At 58.6% G+C, this 21,950-nt stretch overlaps 2 protein-coding genes across 2 annotated transcripts in view; one reads left to right on the top strand and one right to left on the bottom strand.

Moving 5' to 3' along the window:
* Positions 1-557: 557 nt before the first annotated feature.
* Positions 558-15,262, top strand: LOC142002894 (uncharacterized). Its single transcript, XM_074979388.1, has 6 exons — positions 558-583; positions 3,380-3,642; positions 4,382-4,485; positions 5,553-8,441; positions 10,973-11,181; positions 12,310-15,262. The coding sequence occupies exons 2-6, from the start codon at positions 3,465-3,467 to the stop codon at positions 12,377-12,379; spliced, it is 3,450 nt and encodes a 1,149-aa protein (XP_074835489.1). The 5' UTR covers positions 558-583; positions 3,380-3,464; the 3' UTR covers positions 12,380-15,262.
* The window catches only part of VAT1 (vesicle amine transport 1), a 31,165-nt gene continuing 24,388 nt past the window's right edge, over positions 15,174-21,950 (bottom strand). The window contains exon 6 of the mRNA XM_074979389.1: positions 15,174-20,020. Coding sequence (XP_074835490.1) covers positions 19,919-20,020 — 102 coding nt within the window. The 3' untranslated portion in view covers positions 15,174-19,918. The remainder of the gene's footprint in view (positions 20,021-21,950) is intronic.

Genomic DNA, 21,950 nt, shown 5'->3' on the forward strand with positions numbered 1-21,950 from the left:
TAGGGGGGCTGTAGCCAGACCTGCTGGGGGGCTATGGGGACTCTCAGGAGGTGGGGGGCTGTGGGGCATAGGGGGGCTGGGGCTGTAGCTGACCCAGATTGAGGAGGGGGTGCCTGAGGGAGCTCCCAGGAAGAGGGGGGAGGAGGGGCTATGGAAATCCCCAGCAGGGCACACAGGGTGGGAGGCCTATATGAGAGCCTCCAGGAAGCGGGGAGGGGGGAGGCTGGAGGGCAGGGAGGAGGTAGCTGTAGCCGGACCCAGCAGGGGGGGATTATGGGGACCCCCAAAGGGGGGTTGGGGGGGGCTGGAGGGCGGATCCCGGGGAAGGCTGGAGGGAACCCCCGGAGGAGGGGTTGGGGGGCTGTGGGGACCCCCGGAGGCAGGGGGGTTGTAGTCGGACCCGGGGGGGTCTGTGGGGACCCCCAGAGGCGGGTTGGGGGGCTGTGGGGACCCCCAGAGGCGGCCTGGCGGGGGAGGGGGGCTGGAGGGCGGATCCCGGGGCGGAGCGGGGCGCCCCTCCTCCCGCTTTCACTTTCGCTTCCCCGCCGCGGCGCCCGGGCCGGAGCCAGGAAGGAGCCCGCAGGTACCGGGCGCGGAAGCGGGCGGACCGGACCGGGCCCCCATGGGCAGCCCCCGCCCCCCCCGGCACCCTCTCGGGCAGGGCTCCAGCCCTCCCCGGCCCCGATCCTCGCCCCACGTGCGCTCCCCCGGGGGGGGGGAGGGGTCCGCCTCCAGCCCGGCCCGGGCTCCCCTGCCCCCCACCGGGACGCTCAGACTTGGGCTCCGCCCCCCCGTGCCAGGGCCTTGGCATCCCGCGCCCGGCTCTGTCCCCCCGCCGGGGAGCACTGGGGTGCGGGGACTGACCCCCCCCCTTGCACTGCAGCCCCCGGGGGTCCCCGGGCAGGTTTCGGGCCATGCCCTTGTCATGCACCCAGCACCCCGCAAGCCAGCGCCGAATCGGCCCGGCTGCACCCTGGGGCTGCATTGCAACCCCCCCCCTAAACTTTGGGGAACCCTTGCAGCGACAGGGCCCTGCCCGTGGTGTCCACACCCAGAGGCCGCCCTTGGCTGTAGCAGCCCCAAAGGCCCAGGGAGGCGGTTGTCACCCACTCAGCTCCAAGGCCGGGGCCAAGTGGCCGCCAGTGCCGCAAAACTAAACAGCAGCTTTAAATATTTAACCTTCCAAGTTCTTCTTATAGCAGTGAGGAGCCGCCTGGAGCCGCCGGCTCAGGCTGGGCCAGTGACACAGGAACCAGGATCTGCTGGAGCCTTGGGGGCTGGGGCCACCTGCACAGCTGGGCGGGGTAGGGGGAACCCCCTGCCCGTTTCCTGCCGGGTAGTGTGGTGACAGGCGTAAAAGCAAGAGCTGCAAACGGGGGGGGCGCTGGGACATTTGGCAGTGGGGGGAGCAGAGCGCCACTGAACTCAGCTGGAAACTCGCATAGAATGGGAACCACTTGAAGGCGGGGTGCTGCAGCGCCTCTGTTTCCAGCACTGATGGCTGCAAAGCAGTGCAGGGTGTAACAGCTCAGGCCCCCCCCCCCCCCAGCAAACCACTGAGCAGGGTGCTTTGGAGGGGCCTGGCCCAGCCTAGAGGCCCAAAGGGGCAGGGGGAAAAGGTGCTTTTCCTCGGGTATTGGCTGCTCCGAGCATCATGCCATAGAGGTGGAGGGCAGGAGAATCCCAGGCTGCCCCCCCCTTTACACAGGTCATTGCCCCCGCGCCCACACAGTGTTTGCGTGCCTGTCGGCCTTGCCCCCACCCAATGCCTTTCGGTCAGCTGCTCCAGGCGTGGAACAAAGGGTCCCTCATAAATATTAATGGCGGGTTCAGCTGCCTCTTTGCATGTTAAGTGGCAGCTCATGAGTAAGCCTTGCTTGCCTGGGAGGGGGAGACAGGCTGGGGGGTGGGGGTACAGACCCTGGCGCCCTTAGCAGAGCTGCAGAGGCTGAACATTGACTCCCTGGGGGTGTCTTTCCAAATGAGTGACCTGCCTGTATTCAGGGGGGCAGGGCACTGCTGCTGCATAATTCATTGGGCCGCAGTCCTGATGCCAGATGGGAGCCGGGGAACTAGCCAGAGGCCCCTTGGTGCCAGCAGGGGCTGGCCAGTCAGTTGCTCCCCGCACGCAAGAGTCATGGGCACCCCGTTAGGGGTGGGGTGTGGGGGGGGGGGTTGGCTGTCTTGGTGGGAGCACTGAAGCCCTGGAGAAAAGAGCTGCTAGGCCCAAATGCAACAGAGCCCTCAGCTGCCCCTGGGGGTAAACGGGGCCATGGGTGAAGAAGGGAAGGGGCGGGGTGGGGGGCATTGTGCATTTGCCATTAGAGCTCCCTGTCTGCCCCACCGGCCACAGGAAGTACCTTGGGCAGAGCCCCTTGTCTGCCTTCTAGAGGCGGGGGGCACCCAGTTAAGAGCTGAAGATCCCCAATAGCTGTGGATAGAGTGCAGACAGCCATGTGTTATCTCGCTATTTATCGATCCAGAGCTGTCTGTCTAGGGTTGCCTAGGTAAATGGATAACAATAAATGTGTGCTACATGGCTCAATGCCCACCCCCACAGCCCCAGGCATCCTCAGCCCCCTGCTCTAACCCAGTCCCCCCCACCCCTCTCTCAGACCCAGGCACCCCCCCAACCTCTTCCCCCTCTACCACTCTAACCCGACACCTGGGACTCACCGGGCCCACCGCCACTTGCACCTCCCTCCAGGTGCTGGGGCGCATGCGCAGAGCGGTCCAGGCGTGTGGCTCCAAGGAGCAGCCGCATTTCATTGAGCAAAGAGCCGCAGGTAGCTTGAGATGCACCAATTGGCCGCCTCTGGTGTAGAGAGAGACACACACACCCGGCCAGGTGCTGTTGTGTGCCGGTGGCAGAAATCCAGCACTGTTTCTGGGGCCAAGGTGGTTTCCTCCTGAGTTCCCCATTCTGGGTGCCCTGCACAGAAGGGCCGGGCTTCGCTCTAGGTTTGCAATGGCTGCTCAGGTTTCCCCGGAATAATAACTAAGTCGTTCGCACGTGCTCTGGAATCCAGCGGCACAAGTCCCCATGTGGCAGTTCCACGTGCAGGGGAGGGAACTGAGTCACAGAGGGGCCTCCACCAGCAGCTGGGGCTTTAAGTATTGTTAGGGAGAGCACATGCACCAGCACAGAACCCAGGTCTGCTGCTTTGCGAACCCAGAGCCAGGGCTCTAGGCTCACTGGCAGCCTGATGAGTGGCCAGGGAGCAGGGTTCCCTCTAATTTTTCCACCCATGTGCAGAATAAATTTTATTCAGTGCACCGTGGCCCATGCTGGTGTGCACCACCAGCAGACGCACAGGCCGTGGGTGCGCTGCTAATCAGCTGGGCAGCACCTGAATCTCTCCTGGATGTCCGCTTACAGGGAACACTGCCTGGGCGCTCCACCTGTTGTCTGCACTGCCTCCCCGCAGGAGTGGGGGGGGGGGCGGGGGGGAGGGTCCGGCAGCATGGCTGGGCGCACGGTGCGTGTGGAGGGGATCCCCACGGACCTCCCGCCGGAGAGAGTCGTCGACAAGCTCACCATCCACTTCCTGCGCAGCCGCAACGGCGGCGGGGAGATCGCCGACATCCACATCACCACCGGCTCCCCCGCCTGTGCGCTTGTCACCTTTGAGGATGCAGAAGGTAACAGCGGCTCAGGCAGGTGCGCCCCTGCCAGCAAGCACCCGGCGGGCTCCGACGGGCCCAGGGCTCCCCCTGATGCCATGTGTCTGGCTGTAGAAGGACTTTCGTTGTCTGCGTGCCGCGTGGAGGGGCTGAAACACAGGGTGGGACTGAGGAGGCTAAAGGCTGGGGCAGCGGTTTGGGGTATGGCGCGGTGAGGACTCTGGGGTGGGGCCGGGGATGAGGGGTTCAGGGCGCAGGCTGCCCTGGGGAGAGAGGACTCCCCAAACCCGGCCCCCCCCCCATGACTTCTGCCACTGTGGCAGCTTAGGGGCGGGGGAAAGGCACCTCTCCATGCCTGCTACAGCTCCAATGGGCACAACAAGCACCAGCCTGGGCTAGGCTGAGCAGGGGCCAAGGAAGGGGCACCTGTCCCTCCAGGCATGGCAGCTCTGGGATGGCCCCCCTCCCCTCCCTTGACCCCACCACGGAGCTGTCTGTGGCATGTGCTATGGTGTTTCTGTGCTGAGGCCAGGCAGAGGCAGCCTTAAAGGACCAGGCACTTCCTGTGGCACTGGGCCCCCGCCCCTGTTGGGTAGCTGGCAGAATCCCCACCCTCCAACAAGGGGGAACCCCAAGACAGTGGGGGGGGTGGTGATCAGGAGGAAGAAGGTTCTCCTGCTCCGGTTGGGAAGCCCGGTGATGCAGCACGGCCAGAGCGCAGGCCGGTGACCCGTCTCCATTGCTTTGCTCCATGCAGTGGCTCAGCGGGTGCTGGCGGTGGAGAAGCACGTGTTGTCGGTCCATGGACGGGCGTACCCGCTGACGGTCACAGCCCACGCGGCCGAGCTGAGTCCCGACGAGGTGCGCACGGGGGGGCACGGCAGCAGCCTCAGCGGGCTGGCACGGTTTTCCTCCCAGCCCCACCCCTGCCGGCGCCTGGGGAACTTTGTACCGGCTGTGGTGTTGCAGGCGGGCAGGCTCTGCTCATCCAGCACAGAGCAGAGCCGCTTTATCTGCGGTCCGAGGAGGCTCTAAGGGGAGTTTGCCGATACCGTGCCCGAGGCAGGGGCCGATTTTACACTGTTTGTGCGCGTCGAAGCACAGCGAGTACGAGGGGGGGGCGGTGTTGAGCCCAGCCTGGGCGCTCACACGTGGTTATGCGGGGGGTTAATTTCCCCACGTGCCAGGAAAGCCGGAGATTTTCCTGGTGGGGTGTTTAGGGGGAGTGTGGGTGGCAGAGACAGGGCGGTTACTCTGCCCTTGCTCTGATTTCGTTACGCTGATCGAGAGGCCCGGGCTTGCCGTCTGTGACATCACAGCCATCTCCATGGCAACGGTGTGTGATGTCAGAAAGCGGCTCAGGGAAGCTGCAGCCAGCGCAGGAGCAGGCAGCGGCTGAGATCCTGGTGGCGTGGAGGGGGGATTCCTTGATCTGGGCTGTTTACAGAGGTCCCCGCGTGCCTGGGTGCTGCCGTAACTGGATTAAACGCTCTTGGCTCCACTCCCTGCTCCCGGCAGGCCGGCGAGACCCTGCGGGCCAAGGAGAGAGTTTCTGCTCCAGACCGCTGGCTCTGGCAGCCCCGGCCACGTGGTCCTCCCCAGAGAGGAGGCAGCGCTCTGCACCACTCCCAGCTCCAGGCTGCAGCTCGCACGCTCCTGCCTGGGCATCTCCCCACCCTCCCAGGGCTCCGTGGGCAGTGACTGCAGCCTGACGCTAACCTTGGTTTGTTTGTTTGCCTGCCCTTGGGAAGAGCAAACACAGGGTGGCAGGAGACGGGGGGGGCGCTTGGTCCTTGGCCGTGGAGTGACCCTGGCTGGCAAGGAGAGAGGGCGCCTGCAGCTGCCAGTGTCCTTGCTCTGATGCTGTGGAGGAGGGGGGCTTGGTGGGTGGTGGTAGCCCTCTGACCCCTCTGGCCCTGTCCCCGCAGATCTTCGTGCGTGTTTGCATGATCATCGACTACAGGAGGCTCGTGGATGGCAAAACCCTGCTGCGAAGCCTGCGCCAACGCTACAGCAATGTGCAGTTCAGCTTCGATGCCAAGGAGCCGCTGTGCACGGTCAAGGGGCCCTACACAGAGCTGCAGGCCTTCAGCCAGGCGCTGCTGCGGAGCCAGCAAGCCGGGGAGGCCCCCCCGGGGGAAGTCAGCCCCCGACCCACAGTCACGGGCACATCCGCTGCCCAGCAGGGGCCACGCTCCCCCTTGCCAGAGCCCACAGTGGAGAAGCAGCCACGTCCAGGCCAGGTGCACAAGGAGGCGTCCGAGCCCCCGTTGCCCAGGGCCCCTGTGGATGGCGAAGCAGTGGAGAAGCTGGAGGACTTCTCCTTGGTGATGGACGCAGACATCTACCTGTACCTGCAGAAGTTCTGCAGCAGCGAGTACCGGCGGGTGCTGCAGCAGCACCAGGTGGACGTGGTGGACATCAGCAGCGACGGCATTGCTATTCTCTACCTTCAGGCCTCCTCGAAGCATGCGGGGAACATCGGCGCCGTGCTGCAAGCCCGCCTGGCATTGCTGCAGCTCTACCAGCAGCTGGAGGCCAGCCTGCGCAAGGAGAAGGTCAGCAAGGCAGAGCTGGCCGGCGATGTGAGGGGCATGGAAGGGGAGCTGCAGAAGCTCTATCCACTGCTGCTGTGTCACGAAGACGAGAGCCATCTCTATCTCATTGGGAATCTGGTGGACGTCTCCCAGGCCAAACAGTACCTCCAAGATCAGAGCGCCGAGAGAAGGGTGGCAGCCAATTTCCAGATGCTCAGCGCCTCCCTGCCCACCTACACAGCTGCCCTTCCTGGAGGGGAGGCCAGGCCAGGCAAGCCCGAGTCCTCCCTGGCTGCTTCATCGAGACTGAGCACGTTGGAGTTGAAAGGGGAACACAGGCTGGCTGCCAACTTCAGCTTTCCAAAGCACGATGGGTCTCCCCCCGGCACGCGTCCCCCACTGGATTGCAGCTCCCTGCTCCCGGGGCAAGCAGAGTTTTCTGGCAGCTGCTTAAAGGCAGCTGGCGGCCTGGGCCAGAGCAATCCAGCGCCGCTGAGCGGTCAGCACCCGCTGCCTGTCTCGGCGGCCATCACCGGGCCAGCCGCGGAGGTGCAGCAGAAGGACTGGGATCACAGGAAGGGAGACCCCCGGCTCGCGAGACCAAAGACGCTGTCTCTGTTTGCCGCAGGCAAAGACAACAGTGCTGGGCAGAGCCTCGGGAGCTGGAAAAGCTCCGGCCCCGTCAAGCCTCCGCCCGTTAGCGAGGTGTCCGCTGCCTTCAGGTCCTTGAGCCTCTTCGATACAACAGGGACCTGCTCAGCTCTCGATGGCAGAGAGCTGGCGCCCAGTGCTCCACTGAGACGCTCCAATAGTTTCTCCATCCCAGCGCCTAAGGCCAGCGACGCGCCCAGAGGCAGGGCCGCCGGCGGGGGCCAGGCAGCTACCGAGGAGATGCGCATGGACCCCGTGCAGTGGGCTTACCTGAAAGATGTCCACAGTGCTGCGATCGGCAGGCTGTGCAGGGAGGGAGGCGTCCTGCTCTCCGAGCGCAGGGGCCGGGACTGCACTGTGCTGACATTCACCGCTGAGGACCGGACAAAGCTCCTGCAGGCCAGATGGAAGATGGAGTCTCTCTGCCAGACGGTGTGCCCTCGTCTCATCTGCCAGAGCTTCAGCTACTTTGAGCTGGATGTGGACGGACCCAGCGATGAGGCCTTGAATGAGCTGTGCAGCCTCTTGAGAGGATGCTCCGACCAGGTCAGGGTCAGCAAAGACCGGTACAAGCTGCATCTCCTGTGCCCCAAGGAAACGCTGGCGCGAGTCAACGAGGAGTTCCGCAGATTCTCAGCCAGGAGGCGAAGCGCTTCGCAGTTTTCCTCCCCGTCTCCAGGGCCAGAGGGGTCTCTGTGTGAGGCACATCCAAGCCCCCCACATCAGGCGAAAGCCCAGGACCCAGCACTGGCTGCAGAACATCGCCAGAGCCAGGAGGGACTGCAGCAGCTGGAGGGCAGCGCCACAGCTGGCCTGCCAGAAGGCACCCCCCAGCTGGACGGGGCCGACACAAGGAGACTGGGTGGTCCTGGCTGGAGTGCCATGAAAACCAGTAGCTACCAGCAGACAGTGGGGCAGGAGGAGCCCAGTTACCGCAGCGACTCGCAGGATGTGCAGAGCTGCGATCTTGACGCCAGCTTGGCAGACAAGCAGAGCCGCAGCCCCGGGGACCCCCAGGAGGTGCGGAAGGGGGAGAGGGCAGATGCAGAGCTCGAGGCCGCCAGGACAAAGCGGGTCCTGCCTGACAGATTCCAGCTTGCAAGAGACAGGAGCCGAGGAGGCTCCGGTGAGGCAGGGGGAGGCCCAAAGCCCCCTGCTCCTGCAGCAGACGGTGCCCCGCTGTCTTTGCCACTCTGGCTGTCCAGCTCGGGGACTGGGCTGTTAGCCAGGGCTGCAACAGAGCAGCCTCCCAAGCCAGGCCAAGGAGACCCTGCAAGCCAGGAAGGGCCCTTGATCCCAGCAGGAGACAGGGATATGCTGGAAGTGGGAGTTTCAGAGCTGGAACGACGAAGCCCCAGCCCTGGGCAGGAAGCTCACGAGCAGAAGCTCGGGAAGTGCGATGCGTGCCAGAGCTTGCACATGTTGACCTGCCATGCCCCGTGCGGCCACGCCCTGTGCAGGGCTTGTTTTGCCGCAGAAGACCCGCACCCAGCCTGCTGCAGTGCCCCCAAGGCCACCAGGGCAATTAAAGGGACATTCAAGGTTGTGACCATGGCCCAGAGCCTCCCCGGCTACTATCGAGACCCAACGCTCCAGATCATCTACGACATCCCTGATGGGGTGCAGGAGGTAGGTAGCCAGCCAGACCGCACAGTGAGTTTTCCAGTAGAGCCTTCCCAGCCCCCTCCTTATGGGCCTTGGGATGAAGGGAAATCACACCTCACCAATCTACTAGGATTCTCTGAGGGGGCAACAAACAGGATGATGGGGGAATCCAGTGGCTTTCAAAATGTCTTTCACAAGGTCCTTCAGCAAAGGCTCTTAAGAAGCCAGAGGGAAGGCCCTCTCCAACATGCCCTCTAATTTTTTCCATCCATGCACAGAATAAATTTTATGTGCACTGAAGCAGACACGGATGTGCACCACCCATAGAAACACCTTCTGCTGCCACATATGGGCGCTCAGCTAAACAGCTGGGTGGCATCTGACTCTCTCCAGGTCGGCTGCCCAAACACTCAGCTTACAGGGAACATTTCTCTTATGGAGCAGTAATTGCTTAAAAGAGAGGAAACAAAAGGGGCGGAATTCCTTCCAGTTTTCCCAGCGACGAGAGGTAAATAGTGAGGTCCCCCAAGGCTCTGGACTGGGACCCGCACGGTTCAGTCCATTCGTAAAGGAGCTGGAGAAGGTGGGTAAACAGGAGGGTGGCAAAGTTTGCAGCTGATACAAAACTACTACAGGATAGTTAAGTCCAAAGCAGACTGTGAAGCGTTACAAAGGGAGCTCACAAAACTGGCCAACTGGGCCACAAATTGCCTAAGCGGTCCTAGCGCTAACCGTTTGGGACGGGTCGGCAACCAAAATAGCAAAAAGAGCCATTATTTTTCTTTTTTTACTTTGGTAAAAAACTCAGTCATTCAAGAGCTGCGATGCATGTGAATGTGAGACGGTCCTTAAATAACGTCAAATCCTACTCTTTGTAACCCCTATTTTAAACAGCACGCACACAATGGTTTGGGATGCGATCCATGTTTCCTGCAGGATGGTCACAAACTTTTTACCTATTCCATTTCCTCACACTTTATGGATGTGTGTGTGTGTACCACTGCCGTCCTGACTTGCACACCCAAACCCACTTGAATGCTGCCACCTTTATTTCACATTTAATTTCAGTTTTCTTTCTCAAAAACGCGTGGTGCCCTTCGCAGCAGGAATGCCGCAGGCTTCCTGTTCCTTTTCGAAATCAAGACTTGATTAGCAACACGAGCCCAACACAGGTACGGTATCACAGCCCACAGGGCACTGCTTGGCTGAAAAAGAGCATTATCGAGTGTTTCCAGATCACATAGCATTTGCTGTTTAGACATGAGAACGAGCCAGCAGTCAATGGAGCACTTTAAAGACTAACAAAATAACGTATTAGGTGTTGCGCTTTCATGGGACAGACCCACTTTATAAGCATCAGAGAGGTAGCTCTGTTAGTCTGTATCTTCAAAAATAACAAGAAGTCTTGTGGCACCTTATAGACAAACAGATATTTTGGAGCATAAGCTTTCGTGGGCAAAAACCCCCTTCATCAAATGCATAAGGACTCTTTCACATACTTGGCCCATACGCTTCCCGACCCCCACCCCCTCTTCTTTCTGCTCTTCTATCTGATTTGCCACCGTCAATAACAATTTTTCTGATGTGTCACCCTTGCTAACTATTTTTGGCCCTCTGTGCTTTATATATTGCGTCTGTTCCGGTAAGGCGACAGGTCTGAAGAAGTGGGTCCGTCCCACACAAGCTCATCACCTAATAAATTATTTTGTTAGTCTAAAGTGCTACGTGACGGCTGGTTTGTTTTGATAGAATACAGCCGAACATGGCCACCTCTCCGGTACTATTTAGACATGCGTTGTTCATTGTGGGGCTTTTAGCCGTTTACCCTTTATCGAAAATAATCAGGAGGGGTTTGTTGCACTTTGCAGTTAAAGCGGCAGGAGCCACAAAGCCTTTTTGTTGTTCTCGAAGCTACAAACGAGCACGGCGCCCTCTCTGATAGGAGCCACAAAGACGTCCTTAAAGAGCCACGGTGGCTCCGGAGCTGCCAATTGCAGACCCCTGCTTTAGGCAGAGTTCTCAAACAAGCCGACAGACAGACACGCCCGCTCCAATGTAGAGCAGCTTTTAAGGCCAGGCCCAGCCCCGTGCTGAGAGTTACTGGCAGGAGGTGGAACTGCTGGGTGCAGTCTATCCCCCCCCAGCTTTTCACCCCGCGGCTGAGGCACACGGCGCAAAAATGACCAAGAAGGGAGCTGCAGTGGTGAGGGTTTTTGGTGAGGTGTTGAGCAGGGCAGATATGGCAGCCCCAGGGCAGGTTATGCAACAAATGGTTGCTGCCAGCAGCCGCCTCGTGGCCAGCTTCCTGCCCACTAGCTAGCAGCACGCCCGGCTTGCTCCTTGAGCAGGATAAATTTTATGTGCACCAGGGCCTGTGCAGATGAGCACCACCAACAGAGATCCATGTCGCCAGCTGTGCGCGCTCTGCGAGTCATCTAGGCAGCCCCTGAATCGCTCCTGGGCAGCTGCCAAGGTTCTAGGGAATGCTGCAAACTCCTGCTCAGGGCTATTTTATGAGTTTCTTCCTTCTGCCCTCCCTCACCCCTCATTTCAAGGCTGGAGACCCCCGACCCGGGAGACCGTACAGGGGCGGCCGCTTCAACGCCTTTCTGCCCGACAACAGGGAGGGGAAGAAGATCTCACAGCTGCTGCAGAAAGCATTCAAGCAGGGCCTGACCTTCCAGCTCCAATCCTGCAATGGGGAAGAGCAAGTCACGTGGCACCTCATCCCGCACAAAACCTCTTTTGACAAGGGCAAGGCCAGGTATGGAGCAGGGCTGGTGGACTTTGAACAGGGGTGCCCGGCCCAGGGCAGCATTCCCCTCTCATTTTTTCCATGTGTGGGTGGAATAAATTTTATTACGTGCACCGAGGCCAGCGGATATGTGCACCCCCCACATAAACACATGCTCTGCTTATCAGCTGGGCAGCACCTGACTCTCTCCTGGGTGGCCCACGCCATCAGCTTACAGGGAACAGAGCCTAGGAGGCCTTTGGCTTACTAGCTCTTGCCCTCGGAGGGTGAGGAAGAGGGCTAGAGCTCGGGGTACTGTGCAGCAGGGTGTGCAGGGCACAACCACTCAAGGCTGCAGCCGGCCTTGGTGCCAACTCCCCTTAGGGCCTGGTTGGCAGCTGCTGCCAGGGTGCAACACACCCAGGCTGGGCCCTGGCTCAGGCCGACGGGGCCCCTTTCTCCCGGCTGGCAGGGCTGCAGGAGCTACGCTGTCGCACAGGAAGTGACTGAACACGAGCAGCATCCAGGCCACCTTTGGAAACAGTTCGTGCTGCCCCGGGGCAGCCAGCCCACCGCTCTCCAACTGCAGGCAGCTCTTTGCTCAGTGAAACGCGGCTCCTGCTGGGAGCCGGGCGCCAGGCCTGTTCACCGCCGTGCCGCGCTGGTGACTCAGCGCCTGGAGGGAGAGGCACGTGGCAGCAATGGCTCCGGTGGATTAGAATGGGCAGGCTGGGGGCTGAGGGCGCCTGGCTCTGGGGAGGGGCACTGAGCCATGTATTACGGACTTATTTTCGTGCACCTCTGGTGATATGAGAGACGCGTGATGGGGCTCTTTGTACTCTAGCCCCAGGCCTTTTGGGGCTCAATCTCCAACTGGGTGGCCACCCCCTGCTACTGCACCCCCACTGCCTGTTTGCTGCCTCCGGGGGAGGCCGCCCAGGGCGAGGCACAGAGTGACTCCTGCCCCACCCCGAGGCCGCCCTGTGCTTGAGTGCGCAGAGCAGCCTGGCGCTGAGGTTCCCTCTGCAGCTCCTGCGCCATCTGGGAAGTTTTGTGGGGGGGGGGGAAGGTGCCCTACCCCCCGTTCCTGCATGCCTCGGGACGTGCTGTAAGCGTTCCCAGGGCACTGCCTCATCTCTCTCCCTCTTCCCCCGCCAGGAAGGGCTACCCGGATTCCCAGTACCTCCGCGAGGTCTGCGCCGTGCTGCGAAACTTGGGCATCGAGTGACAGTCCCAGCGCCGAGCTGCTCCCTCGCTGCCGCCGCCTGCCGGCACCCGTCGGCTCAGCCCAGCTGGCACAAGCCACGTTCGGGGAGATGCTCAGGACAGCTGCTTGGCCGCCCCTGCCCCCTCCCACCCCCGGCCTGCACCTGCCCTTTGCTCACCAAGTGTAAACCCGCCAAGCGCCCAGGTGGCTGGCAGCAGCGTCTCAGCACCATCGCCCCGTGGTCTTTCCGAGCGGACGTAAAACCAGCAGCCAGGGGAGCCGACAGACATTGCTGGGCTCTGGACAATGCGGTTGTGGGGGTGTATCACACCAAGTCCCTGGAAGGAGGCAGGGCCTCAGGCAGAAGCGGGGTGGGGCTGGGACTAACTCCCCCCCGCAACCAGCCCCTCAGCACTATGCCATGTGTGCCCCCCAGTGCCCTGGCAGCTATTCAAAGGGCTCTGGCTGCACCAAACCCCAGGACAACCACCCCCGTTCTCCCCACACCCCCATCAGCAAGCCTACCTGCTCCCAGCTCCAGCTCCCGCTTGCATTTCGCTCGTTAACCAGCCAGCAGCAGCACCTCGCACAGCTCGTTTCTGCACCAGTGAACTAGGGCCCTGACCGGCTGAGCCATGGCCAGCTTTCAGCACAATGTGGAACCACGGCAGGTCGCCAGTGGAGGCCCTGCGTGGCTGTAGGTAGCAGGGTCAACGCTGGGACATCCCAGGTCTGCCTTCGGGAGGCTAGGAGCAACTGGGCTTTCAGGGCTTCTGGAGTGGCACTTTTCCCTTTGGCTAATGAAGCCAGACTACAGAGGGTCCCACCTGTTAGCACGCTGGGCAGCGTAGAACTACAGTTGAGCTCAGTGGTTCATTTGGCTAGTTCATTCCTTGCATGGCCAGAGGCTGGTTCACCAGGCTTGGCCCCGGGAGGAGCCGGGGGCTCTCTCTAGAGAAACGGTTGTTAACCTCTCTGCCTTCAGGGCAGCTCCAGCCCTGTGGGCCCCCGGCCCTGGACTGCAGCGGCCACTGTTACTTTGCATTCCATGTGACTGTCAGGTGGAGAATCTCAGATAAAGGAGGCTCATCCCCCACCCCAGCTTCCGCCCTCATTCAGTAGTGCTTGTTCATAGCTCAGCTGGGAGCCTCAGTGTCTGTCGCCCCCCCGCCCCCCCCAGCTGCCTGTGTTGCAGGCACAGGCAGGGTTCCCACTAGTGTGTTCCAGCCATGGGCAGAATAAATGTTCTGTGCACCCAGGCACGCCCAGCTGTGCACCACTCCTAGAAACACGCTGCTGGTGCAGAACTGATAAGCATGGGAGCCACTCCTGGGCGGCCGCCCAAGCTCTCAGCTTACAGGGAATGCTGGTTGCAGGCAGGTGTAGCAACTCTAAAGCTGCTGCTCCCAGAGCAGAAGGGCCCTTGCAGACTGAAGTCCCTGCAGCCCCTTTGCCTTGACCAGGCCTGCTCTGAGCATCGTTGTACGAGAACGTGCTGGGACATCTAAGGCTGCAAAGAAACACTTGGTGCTGGGGGGGGCAGGGCTGGCACGGGCCCTTACAAGGCAGCTGAGACCCAGCTGGTTACGTTTCAGGGCTGGGGCTCAGTGCAGCCGTCTGCAAAATATGCTTCCTGTCCAAGTAATAGAGATGTGTCTGCAGACAGAGCATGGGGGGGCGGGGGGTGAAAGCCTCCATCTATAGCCAGTTCTAGCTCCCTCCCTCCCTGGCCAACAAGCCCCCTCTCTGGAGCTGTCCTTGGGCCAGGAGGGGAAGTCACACTCCAGGCAGTTCTTGAGCCTCCTGGGAAAGCAACAGGCCCAACTGGGGCTGGAGCAGGACAGCCAAACACGCAGCCTGGCAACCTCTGCTCTCTGCCACAGAGAGCTGAGCGCCTGTCCCCTCAGAGACAAGCAGCTGCCACCCCGTTGGGTGTCTCAGCGCAACTGAATTGCTAAGAGCTCTAAGATAACAAGCAGGGGGCAAAGAGCATCCTTGGGAATATCAAGCCAGTTCAGCAGATTCAGGCTCATCTTTCAGACCCAGCACGGTCTGGAGGAGGGGAGGCACCTGCTTTATACTCTGCCCCACAAAAAGGGCCAGGTGGGGGGGTGCATATTAAAGTCTGGCTGGAGAGAGTGTAGCCTAATGGCCAAGATATGGGCCTCTGAAGCCAGGAATTGGGGGGTTCATGTCCCAGCTGGGGAGAATACTGCCTGTGTTACTGTTAGTTTCAAATGAATTCCTGTCCTGCTAGGAGGGTGGAGAAGCCCTGGAATGTGTTACCTAAGGAGGTGGTGGAATCTCCATCCCCAGGGGCTTTTGAAGTTCTGGCTGGGATGGTTCAGGTGGGGTTGGTCCTGCCTCGGGCTGGGCTGGACTTCCCGAGGTCTCTTCCAGCCCTAGGAGTCTGTGCTTGACATCAGTCTATGCTCCTCTCTGACCAAGGAGTGATGATTTTACCCATCCTGGTTCTGCTGTGCAGGTCAGGTAGCGAGACCACTTCCCCTCTCAGGTGGCAGCACTGCTGCTAAAAGCCGTCAACCCCCATTGCAAGCACGAGCCGGTAATTGTAACACAGGGTGGGCCTCAGCTCCCCCCCAGGCGTCACTGACCTGAATTATAGACCGGCCGGGGAGTGTTTCTTGGTTTCCAAATTGCTTAGAGCACAAGATGGAAAGGGCCCGGTCCTCGTTTGACAAAGCCACTTCCAGCTGGCTTGCCGGGCCTCTGACAAACCCGGGAACTTCTGTTTTATGCTGGAGAACATCCTTAACCCCGCGTCGTCCCCAGCCAATAAACCCACCAGCGAGGATTCTGTTATGCTTTTAATTAACATGTGAAACACATAAGGCATACGGTAACGTTAGGCAGATGAGCATTACACGTTGTAGTCAATGTAAACAGCCTTGGCACACTTGTTTTCTGTTCAGCTGGGTTACACGCACAAAGCGGAATAAATTTTTTTTTTTTTTTTAATTTTCAAAAACGCCGAGCCAGAGGACAACAGCCATTCGCGTCGCGTCTCCGCAAATCAGCTGGGCGGTGGGGACACAGCTTGGTGTGGGAAGAGGCTCAAGGAGTAACGCATTTGCATGCTGTGCTTGTACGCCGCATGCCCGTCACTCTTTGCCATCACCAGTGCTTTGAACAGCTAAGATTTCATTTGGCAACAGGCGTGGTGGTTTCACACCCTTGATAGCAGCTGCCCCTGGGTCAGGTTCCTGCACTGGTTAAACTCTGATGCCTGCAACACTTTTTCCCCTATCGCTGTTCACTCGACTTTACTTTGCACAGCTGGTTTGTAACTAAACATGCAGCTAATCTCCTTTCCTTGGGGTCTGTAAGACTTCCCTATCTCAGAAATAGCTTTCTCGGTGGTGACACTGGTCTCCGTCGGGCTTATGTTTGTCAATGCACGCAGAGGGGCTCCTTTGCGCTCCCAGGTGCAAGGAAGGTTAATACAACTCTAATACATTTCTAAGCAGACCGAACAAGCTGCCTGATGATGGCAAAGTACATAAAGTGGGTTTAAGGCCTCTTTCCTGGACGGGCAGTTTTGGCTACAGCGACAGCAACGATGCTGAGATAACACTGGATTTGGCAGCTTACACTTACAAGCGCCCAAGGCAGAACACACTGCAGCCTGCAGCAGAGATAGAGCAGGGGGCTTTTAACCACCGCTGGTAGCATCACAACCCAGCCGTTTTGCTGCCCACCCCCGGCACAAGAACTGAATCCAAACAATTGATTAGCAATGGGAACCTTAAGCTGCATTTCAGCCGTTTTGCAGCAAGGCCCATTTCAAGAGGCAACGCGGCCTTCAGTGGTCCCTGGGTGACGCAAATTGTGCCCTTAGAACTCCACAGCTTGCTTCCTTCCCATCAGACATCTGGCGTGGGATGACATTGTGCTTTGGTCCTTGCGAGGACAACCAGCCGTTTAGCAAGTTGTCTGAGACACCGGTAACAAAGTTGTATTAAAACGGACAATCGGGCTGTTTAACACAACCTGCCCCATAAAATGCCAGGGTAAAGAAAGGCTACTCTCAAGGGTAGGACAGAGCATTAGCCCATGAGGCTGTTAAGCGAAGCGTGAGGTTACACAATCCTAATCTTCCACAGAAAACATTATAGCTACTGGGGTGCAGGGCAGGTGCTTGTCTATCACAAAGATCTACCTGCTCAGAAGGGTTCAGAAATCAGACTGTGAAAAGGGCGACAGGAGTTTATAGGTGAAAACTTCACTAGCAAACAAAGAGAAAAGAAATCCCAGACACTCCCCACTGTGGTGAGCAACGCCCCCGCTGCTCCCCCATCCCCGAGGAAGTTTTGCAAGAGGGTCAGGCCCTAGAGATACGGACGGACCCGTGGAGGTGGACATCCCCTTGGGCCTATCGCAGGCTTTGCTGCTTCCACTAGAATCAAGCACCAGCTTCCAGGGATCAGCCTGTACAGTCTGTGACACGCACACACACAAGGAGTACCTAGAGGCGGAGGGGGGTAAGTAGGACTAGGTTGCCTGTGTATCACAAGCCATTATCCTATTATGCAGCACACTAGATTTTTGGCAGTATTTTTAAGAGGCTGGTCTGGCAAAGGCTTCAGTGACTCGCTAGCCTGACAAGCGGTCTAGGAAAGGCACTGAGATGTTGTTTTCTGGGATGCGTTGAAATGCAGCATACATCTGAGTTGTCCTACAGGAAGATACGAGTTGTTCCCATTTGCTTCCTCACGCTGTATCAAAAGGGGAACTCAACTACCAAACCCTTTTGATGGTGCCGGGGGTAAGGCCGTCCGGAGTAAGGCACCAGGCACTCTCAGTTGGAGGAGCAGAGCCAAAGAAAGGAGGATCCGCGAGGGGAAAGGGGGAAGCTTTTGCCCCCTTGCAAAGACTAGAGAACCTGAAACTCTGGGCGCACTTTGGCCAGACGACTCCTGTCTGCAGGTGAAGCTGAGATTCGGACAGGAGCAGAGGACCTGGGCTCCTCCTCTGAGAGCAAACCAGCATCCGAACGGCTTTGGCAAAGCTGCGGTGACACACGGCACCAGCCGACGGACTGTCTGAGCTAATTTGCTGGGCCGGGGGGAACCCGACGAGAGAGTTGGTTTGTGCTTGTGAGTTCCACTGCCTTGCACCCACGGAGGCCACAACCATGCCGGGAATGGAAGGAATGAAGGCAGGCCCACCGAGAGGGCCGGGGGGAGGGTGGCAAAGGGGACATTTTGCCCCCAGACCTGGCATTTCAAAGGGCCCTGGAGCTCTGGGCCTCTCTGAACTGCCGTGGCAATACTGATTTGGTGGGGGGGGGAGGTGGGGCAGGACCAGAGTCTGGGCAGAACTAAAGGCTGAAAGCCCTAAGCTCCGCCCCTTCTACCTTAGCTCCTCCCCTTCCGACATGCACAGCCACACCCCCCTCCCACCTCACCCCAGGCCCACAGCCATTGAGTGTCAGAGTCGATCACAGTTCCCTCGCTGTTGCCAGGAACGGGGTCAGCCCCATTTAATCCCCAAAGCGACTCAGTAGGACCCCAGGCCTAACGGAGCTGGACCACAGGCTGCACTGAGGAGATAATCCCCCAGCCCTGGGGCAGTGAAGCTGCCCGCACGAGGAGGAGGACTTCTCCCTGTACATCCTCGGCCCACAAGAGGTGGTGGCCCTGTCGCTGGGAGAAGCCCTCCCGGTGACTCAGTGCTGCGTACGGCTGAGCCAGGAACTCACGCCACCGTCAGTGGCTGGTGGGGGAACACCCACCATCTGGGGCCGTCTCCTGCCTTTTCCCTTGCACCATAAAATCCCCCTGCCGATGCTGGACCAGCTGGATGGAGGAAGACCTGCAGAGGGGATGTTCACAGCCCAGGAGATGTATATACGTTTGTTTCCATTTAAGAGCAGCATTTTGCTTCTGCTATGGCACTTCACCAAAGGGCTTGGCGGGGGTAGGGGAGGTGGCTTGGTCCCTTCAGACCCAACACACGAGGAAAGCCTGAGCTACTGGCACCATCCAACGGGAGAAAGCCTGAACGGCCTGAGCAAGTGCACACAGCTGCCCAAGCACCATGCCGCGGGACGGCGGCAGCAGCAGAGCGAGCAGGAGAATGAGCACAGCTGGAGGGGGCTGCCGCATTCGGAACACAAGCCAAGTTTCAACGCTCACCGACCGAACCGTTCAGGACGCCCCCACCCAAGGAGTTTTACCGCATGGGCAAGCCCAGCTTTGGTCCTCAGAAGGATGCTGAAAATCTGGCACTTTAGGATTCGAGTTGACAAGCTGCAAGCTCCCTTTGGCACAAGCCACAGGGACAGGCACTGGCCCTGGGGATGGCCTGGAACGAGTGGACAATCTGAAAAGCCAATTAAAACTGGAATGGTAAGTGCAAAAGAAAAGCCAGGAGCTAAGCAGCAGAGCGCCTCCGGCCAGCGGGTTGGACAGATCTATGGGCGTTGCTCAGAGCTCCACGCTGGTTCTCCGAGGGACAGCTGCCAGCCCAGGCCTCCCCACTCCCCCTTCCTAGCGCACACTTCCCCCGCCGAACCGTGAGGCTTGTTTCGGCCCAGCCTGGCAAACACGTTTTCACATTTGCAGCCCTTGGTAACAAACACGGGAGAGGGTGAAGTTTAGCCCGACGGACGTTCGGAACCCAACGTTAACAAAGCACACAGAGCCGACAACAAATGGGTCAGTCACCTCGGAGCCACAGCTGAGTCCTTTCGGGCATCTAACCCAGCCGTGGCCATGGAATCGGTCTAGACCTTCGCTACCGGTTTGGGAGCAGAGAATGGAGGGGAGCACACGGCTGAATTGAAATTGCTCTCTCGTGTTCACAGCGCACCAGCCGAAGCCCTCGGGTTACATGCCGCACACCCAGAGAGGGACCAGCAAATTAAAAAGCTACAGCGTGACCAGCATCTGAGACACCTAAGCTGGGTGTTTAGAAAATCCAGCTGTTTGCCAGCTGATTGGTACGAAAGCCCTCTGGCTGCGGGGTGAGGGAGAGGACGAGGAAGGGGAGCGTCACGACAGCCGAAGCAAAAGCAAAGCAATAACCAGCGCTAGACTAATGCAAGGTCCGAGGTTATTTTCCGACAGCAATTTCAATCGACAAGCGTCTCTGGCTTGGCACATTGGTCTCTTGAACGTGCAGCTGAAAGGCTGCAACGAGGGCTCAGTTTCTATGGAGACAGTCAATGGTTGCTATAACACTTTGCGTTGATGCGGTGCAGCAACATTCTGCGCAGCCGTTAGTCACGGACAGCTTGGAGGCCAGAGAGGCGAGGCCAGAGAGAACTTGGTTAGGAAGTGGAGAAAGGAAATACAGCAATGGGAGACTGCAGGGCTAAGGCGGGGGCAGCACGTTTAGTGTTATGCAAGGGGGGGGCTGCTTACGGCAGGTGCGTATGATGGACAACCCAAGGGGCTCCCATGCCTAACACTGGCTTAAAAAATGTATTGTTCCCTTAAGGGGGACGATGGCCGTGACTGATCCATCCATTCCCTGCTCCCAAAGGGGTGAGGTGTTAAACCACAAATGCACAACCTGCAGACAGGCCTCCTCGCTTTAGTTTTCCTCTTTCTTGGCTTCTTCCTTCGGCAGCTCCGGGACTAAGATGACTTTCCCCACGTTCTTCTTCTCTTGCATCTGCCGCATGGCGTCTGCCACCTAGGAGGAAAGAAAGAGTCCGCATGAGAGGAGAGCCACGCCTGCCTCGCTGGGGAGCAGCCACGCCTGCTCGGTGGTGTAACGTTTGCACGCACGGGTCAGTGATTGCTGCGCACCCACGCAACAGAGAAACCCGGGCGGCTGTCCCAGGCTGCCTCAGCAGAAGAGCCTGTGCTCGGACCACATGGGCCCAGCACCACTGATAAAACTGGGAGGAAGGAGGAATAAGTCCAATCAGTGACACTAGCAACACTAGGGCTTCTCGGCTGTGCTCTGACACCAACCACCCGTGCCAAAGCAGCAACCAGCAGAGAGCCTGGTGTCCAGAAAAGCATTCAGCTGACACAGGCACTAGGCAAGGTCTGTCCGGCTGGAATCAACAGGGGGAGAGACCTAAAGACATACAGAAGTCCTGGGGCACCTTAGAGACTAACAGATATTTTGGAGCACAAGCTTTTGTGGGCAAAGACCCCCTTCGTCAGATGCATGAGTGGGGGGTGGGGTTTCTGAGGGGTATTTAAAGAGTGGGGTCCCAGTAAAAAGGGGGGGGCAGAGGTGACAAGGTCTATTCAGCAAGGTGGAAACGGCCCATTCTCAGCAGGCTGTATCAGAAGAGGAAAAAACAAGTCAGATCAGACAGGGGGATGTGGGACCATTGTCAGAGTCTAATGGGGAGATATTAGCACCCAGGGCAGAGAAGCTGCTGTTGTCAGGGGCGAGCCGCTCCCAGCCTCTGTTTAATCCTTGGTTGAAGGAGCCAAATTTGCAAATAAATTGCAGCTCAGAGATTTCTCTCTCCATTTGATTTTTGAAATGTCTTTGTTTTAGGACGGCTACTTTTAAATCTGCTACTGAGTGTCCAGGGAGATTGAAGTGCTCTCCCACAGGCTTCTGTACATTCCCATTCCTGATGTCTGATTTGTGTCTACGTAAAAGAATAAATGGACACAAATCCCCATTAGACTCTGGCAATGGGCCTGTCTGATCTGACTTGTTTTTTTCTCCTTTGATACATACTGCTGGTAATGGGCCATTTCCACCTTGCTGAATAGACCTTGTCAGCTCTGGCCCGCCCTATTACTGGGACCCACTCTTTAAATACCCCTCTGAAACCACCCCCCGACTCATGCATCTGATGAAACAGGTCTTTGCCCACGAAAGCTTATGCTCCAAAATACCTGTTAGTCTGTAAGGTGCCACAGGACTTCTTGTTGTTCTCGAAGCTGCAGACTAACACAGCTCCCTCTCTGATAGTAAAAACACACAGTGCATTGCAGCTGCATCTGAGACAAGCCACATCTGGCCATAACAGCACCACTGAGCGATTACCACCCGTGTCCCCTGAAAGCTGAGCACTTGGGCGGCCGTCTGGGAGAGATTCAGGTGCCGCCCAGCTGATTAGCAGAGTGCTCCCAGCCAGCAGCCTGTGCTGCTACTGGTAGTGCACATCCGCACATGTCTTGGTGCACATAAAATTTATTCTGCACATGGATGGAAAAACAAAGGAGCATCGATCACCACTGGAGAGGAGAGTAGCCAGGCTGGGGCAGATTCAGAACAGGCCCTGAGACAACACAGCCACATGCTCCCTCCACCCCGCAAGACATTAGAAAACAAGGTAACATCATTATTTATGCTTTAAATCTGTTCCTGCTTATCATTCTTCTTGGTGCATAACAGAGCCACCATTTGTTCATTTTAAAATAAGAGTGACCCAACACATTTCCTTTGTTCCCTTAAAGTGAATTGTTTAAACAAAAGAGTTAGAGCTTCAGGGCCCCTCCCGTCCAGGGTCCCTGGGGCCACTGCCCTGGTGTTAACTGGCCACTGTGGACAAGGCCTTTAGCATACCCCGCAGGCACCTCTCAGCCTAGCTGCAAGGATCCCGCTGCTTTGAGTCCCCGCTGCAGGAATGGGCAGTGTCGCCAGC

The sequence above is a fragment of the Carettochelys insculpta genome, chromosome 28 (assembly GCF_033958435.1).
Source record: "Carettochelys insculpta isolate YL-2023 chromosome 28, ASM3395843v1, whole genome shotgun sequence".
NCBI classification, from domain to species: domain Eukaryota; kingdom Metazoa; phylum Chordata; order Testudines; family Carettochelyidae; genus Carettochelys; species Carettochelys insculpta.

Coding starts and splice junctions, on each gene's coding strand:
- LOC142002894 (XM_074979388.1), top strand. CDS start 3,465: ATGGCTGGGCGCACGGTGCGTGTGGAGGGGATCCCCACGGACCTCCCG. Junction 8,442..10,972: donor TCCCTGATGGGGTGCAGGAG/GTAGGTAGCCAG, acceptor CCTCATTTCAAG/GCTGGAGACCCCCGACCCGG. Junction 11,182..12,309: donor TTTGACAAGGGCAAGGCCAG/GTATGGAGCAGG, acceptor TTCCCCCGCCAG/GAAGGGCTACCCGGATTCCC.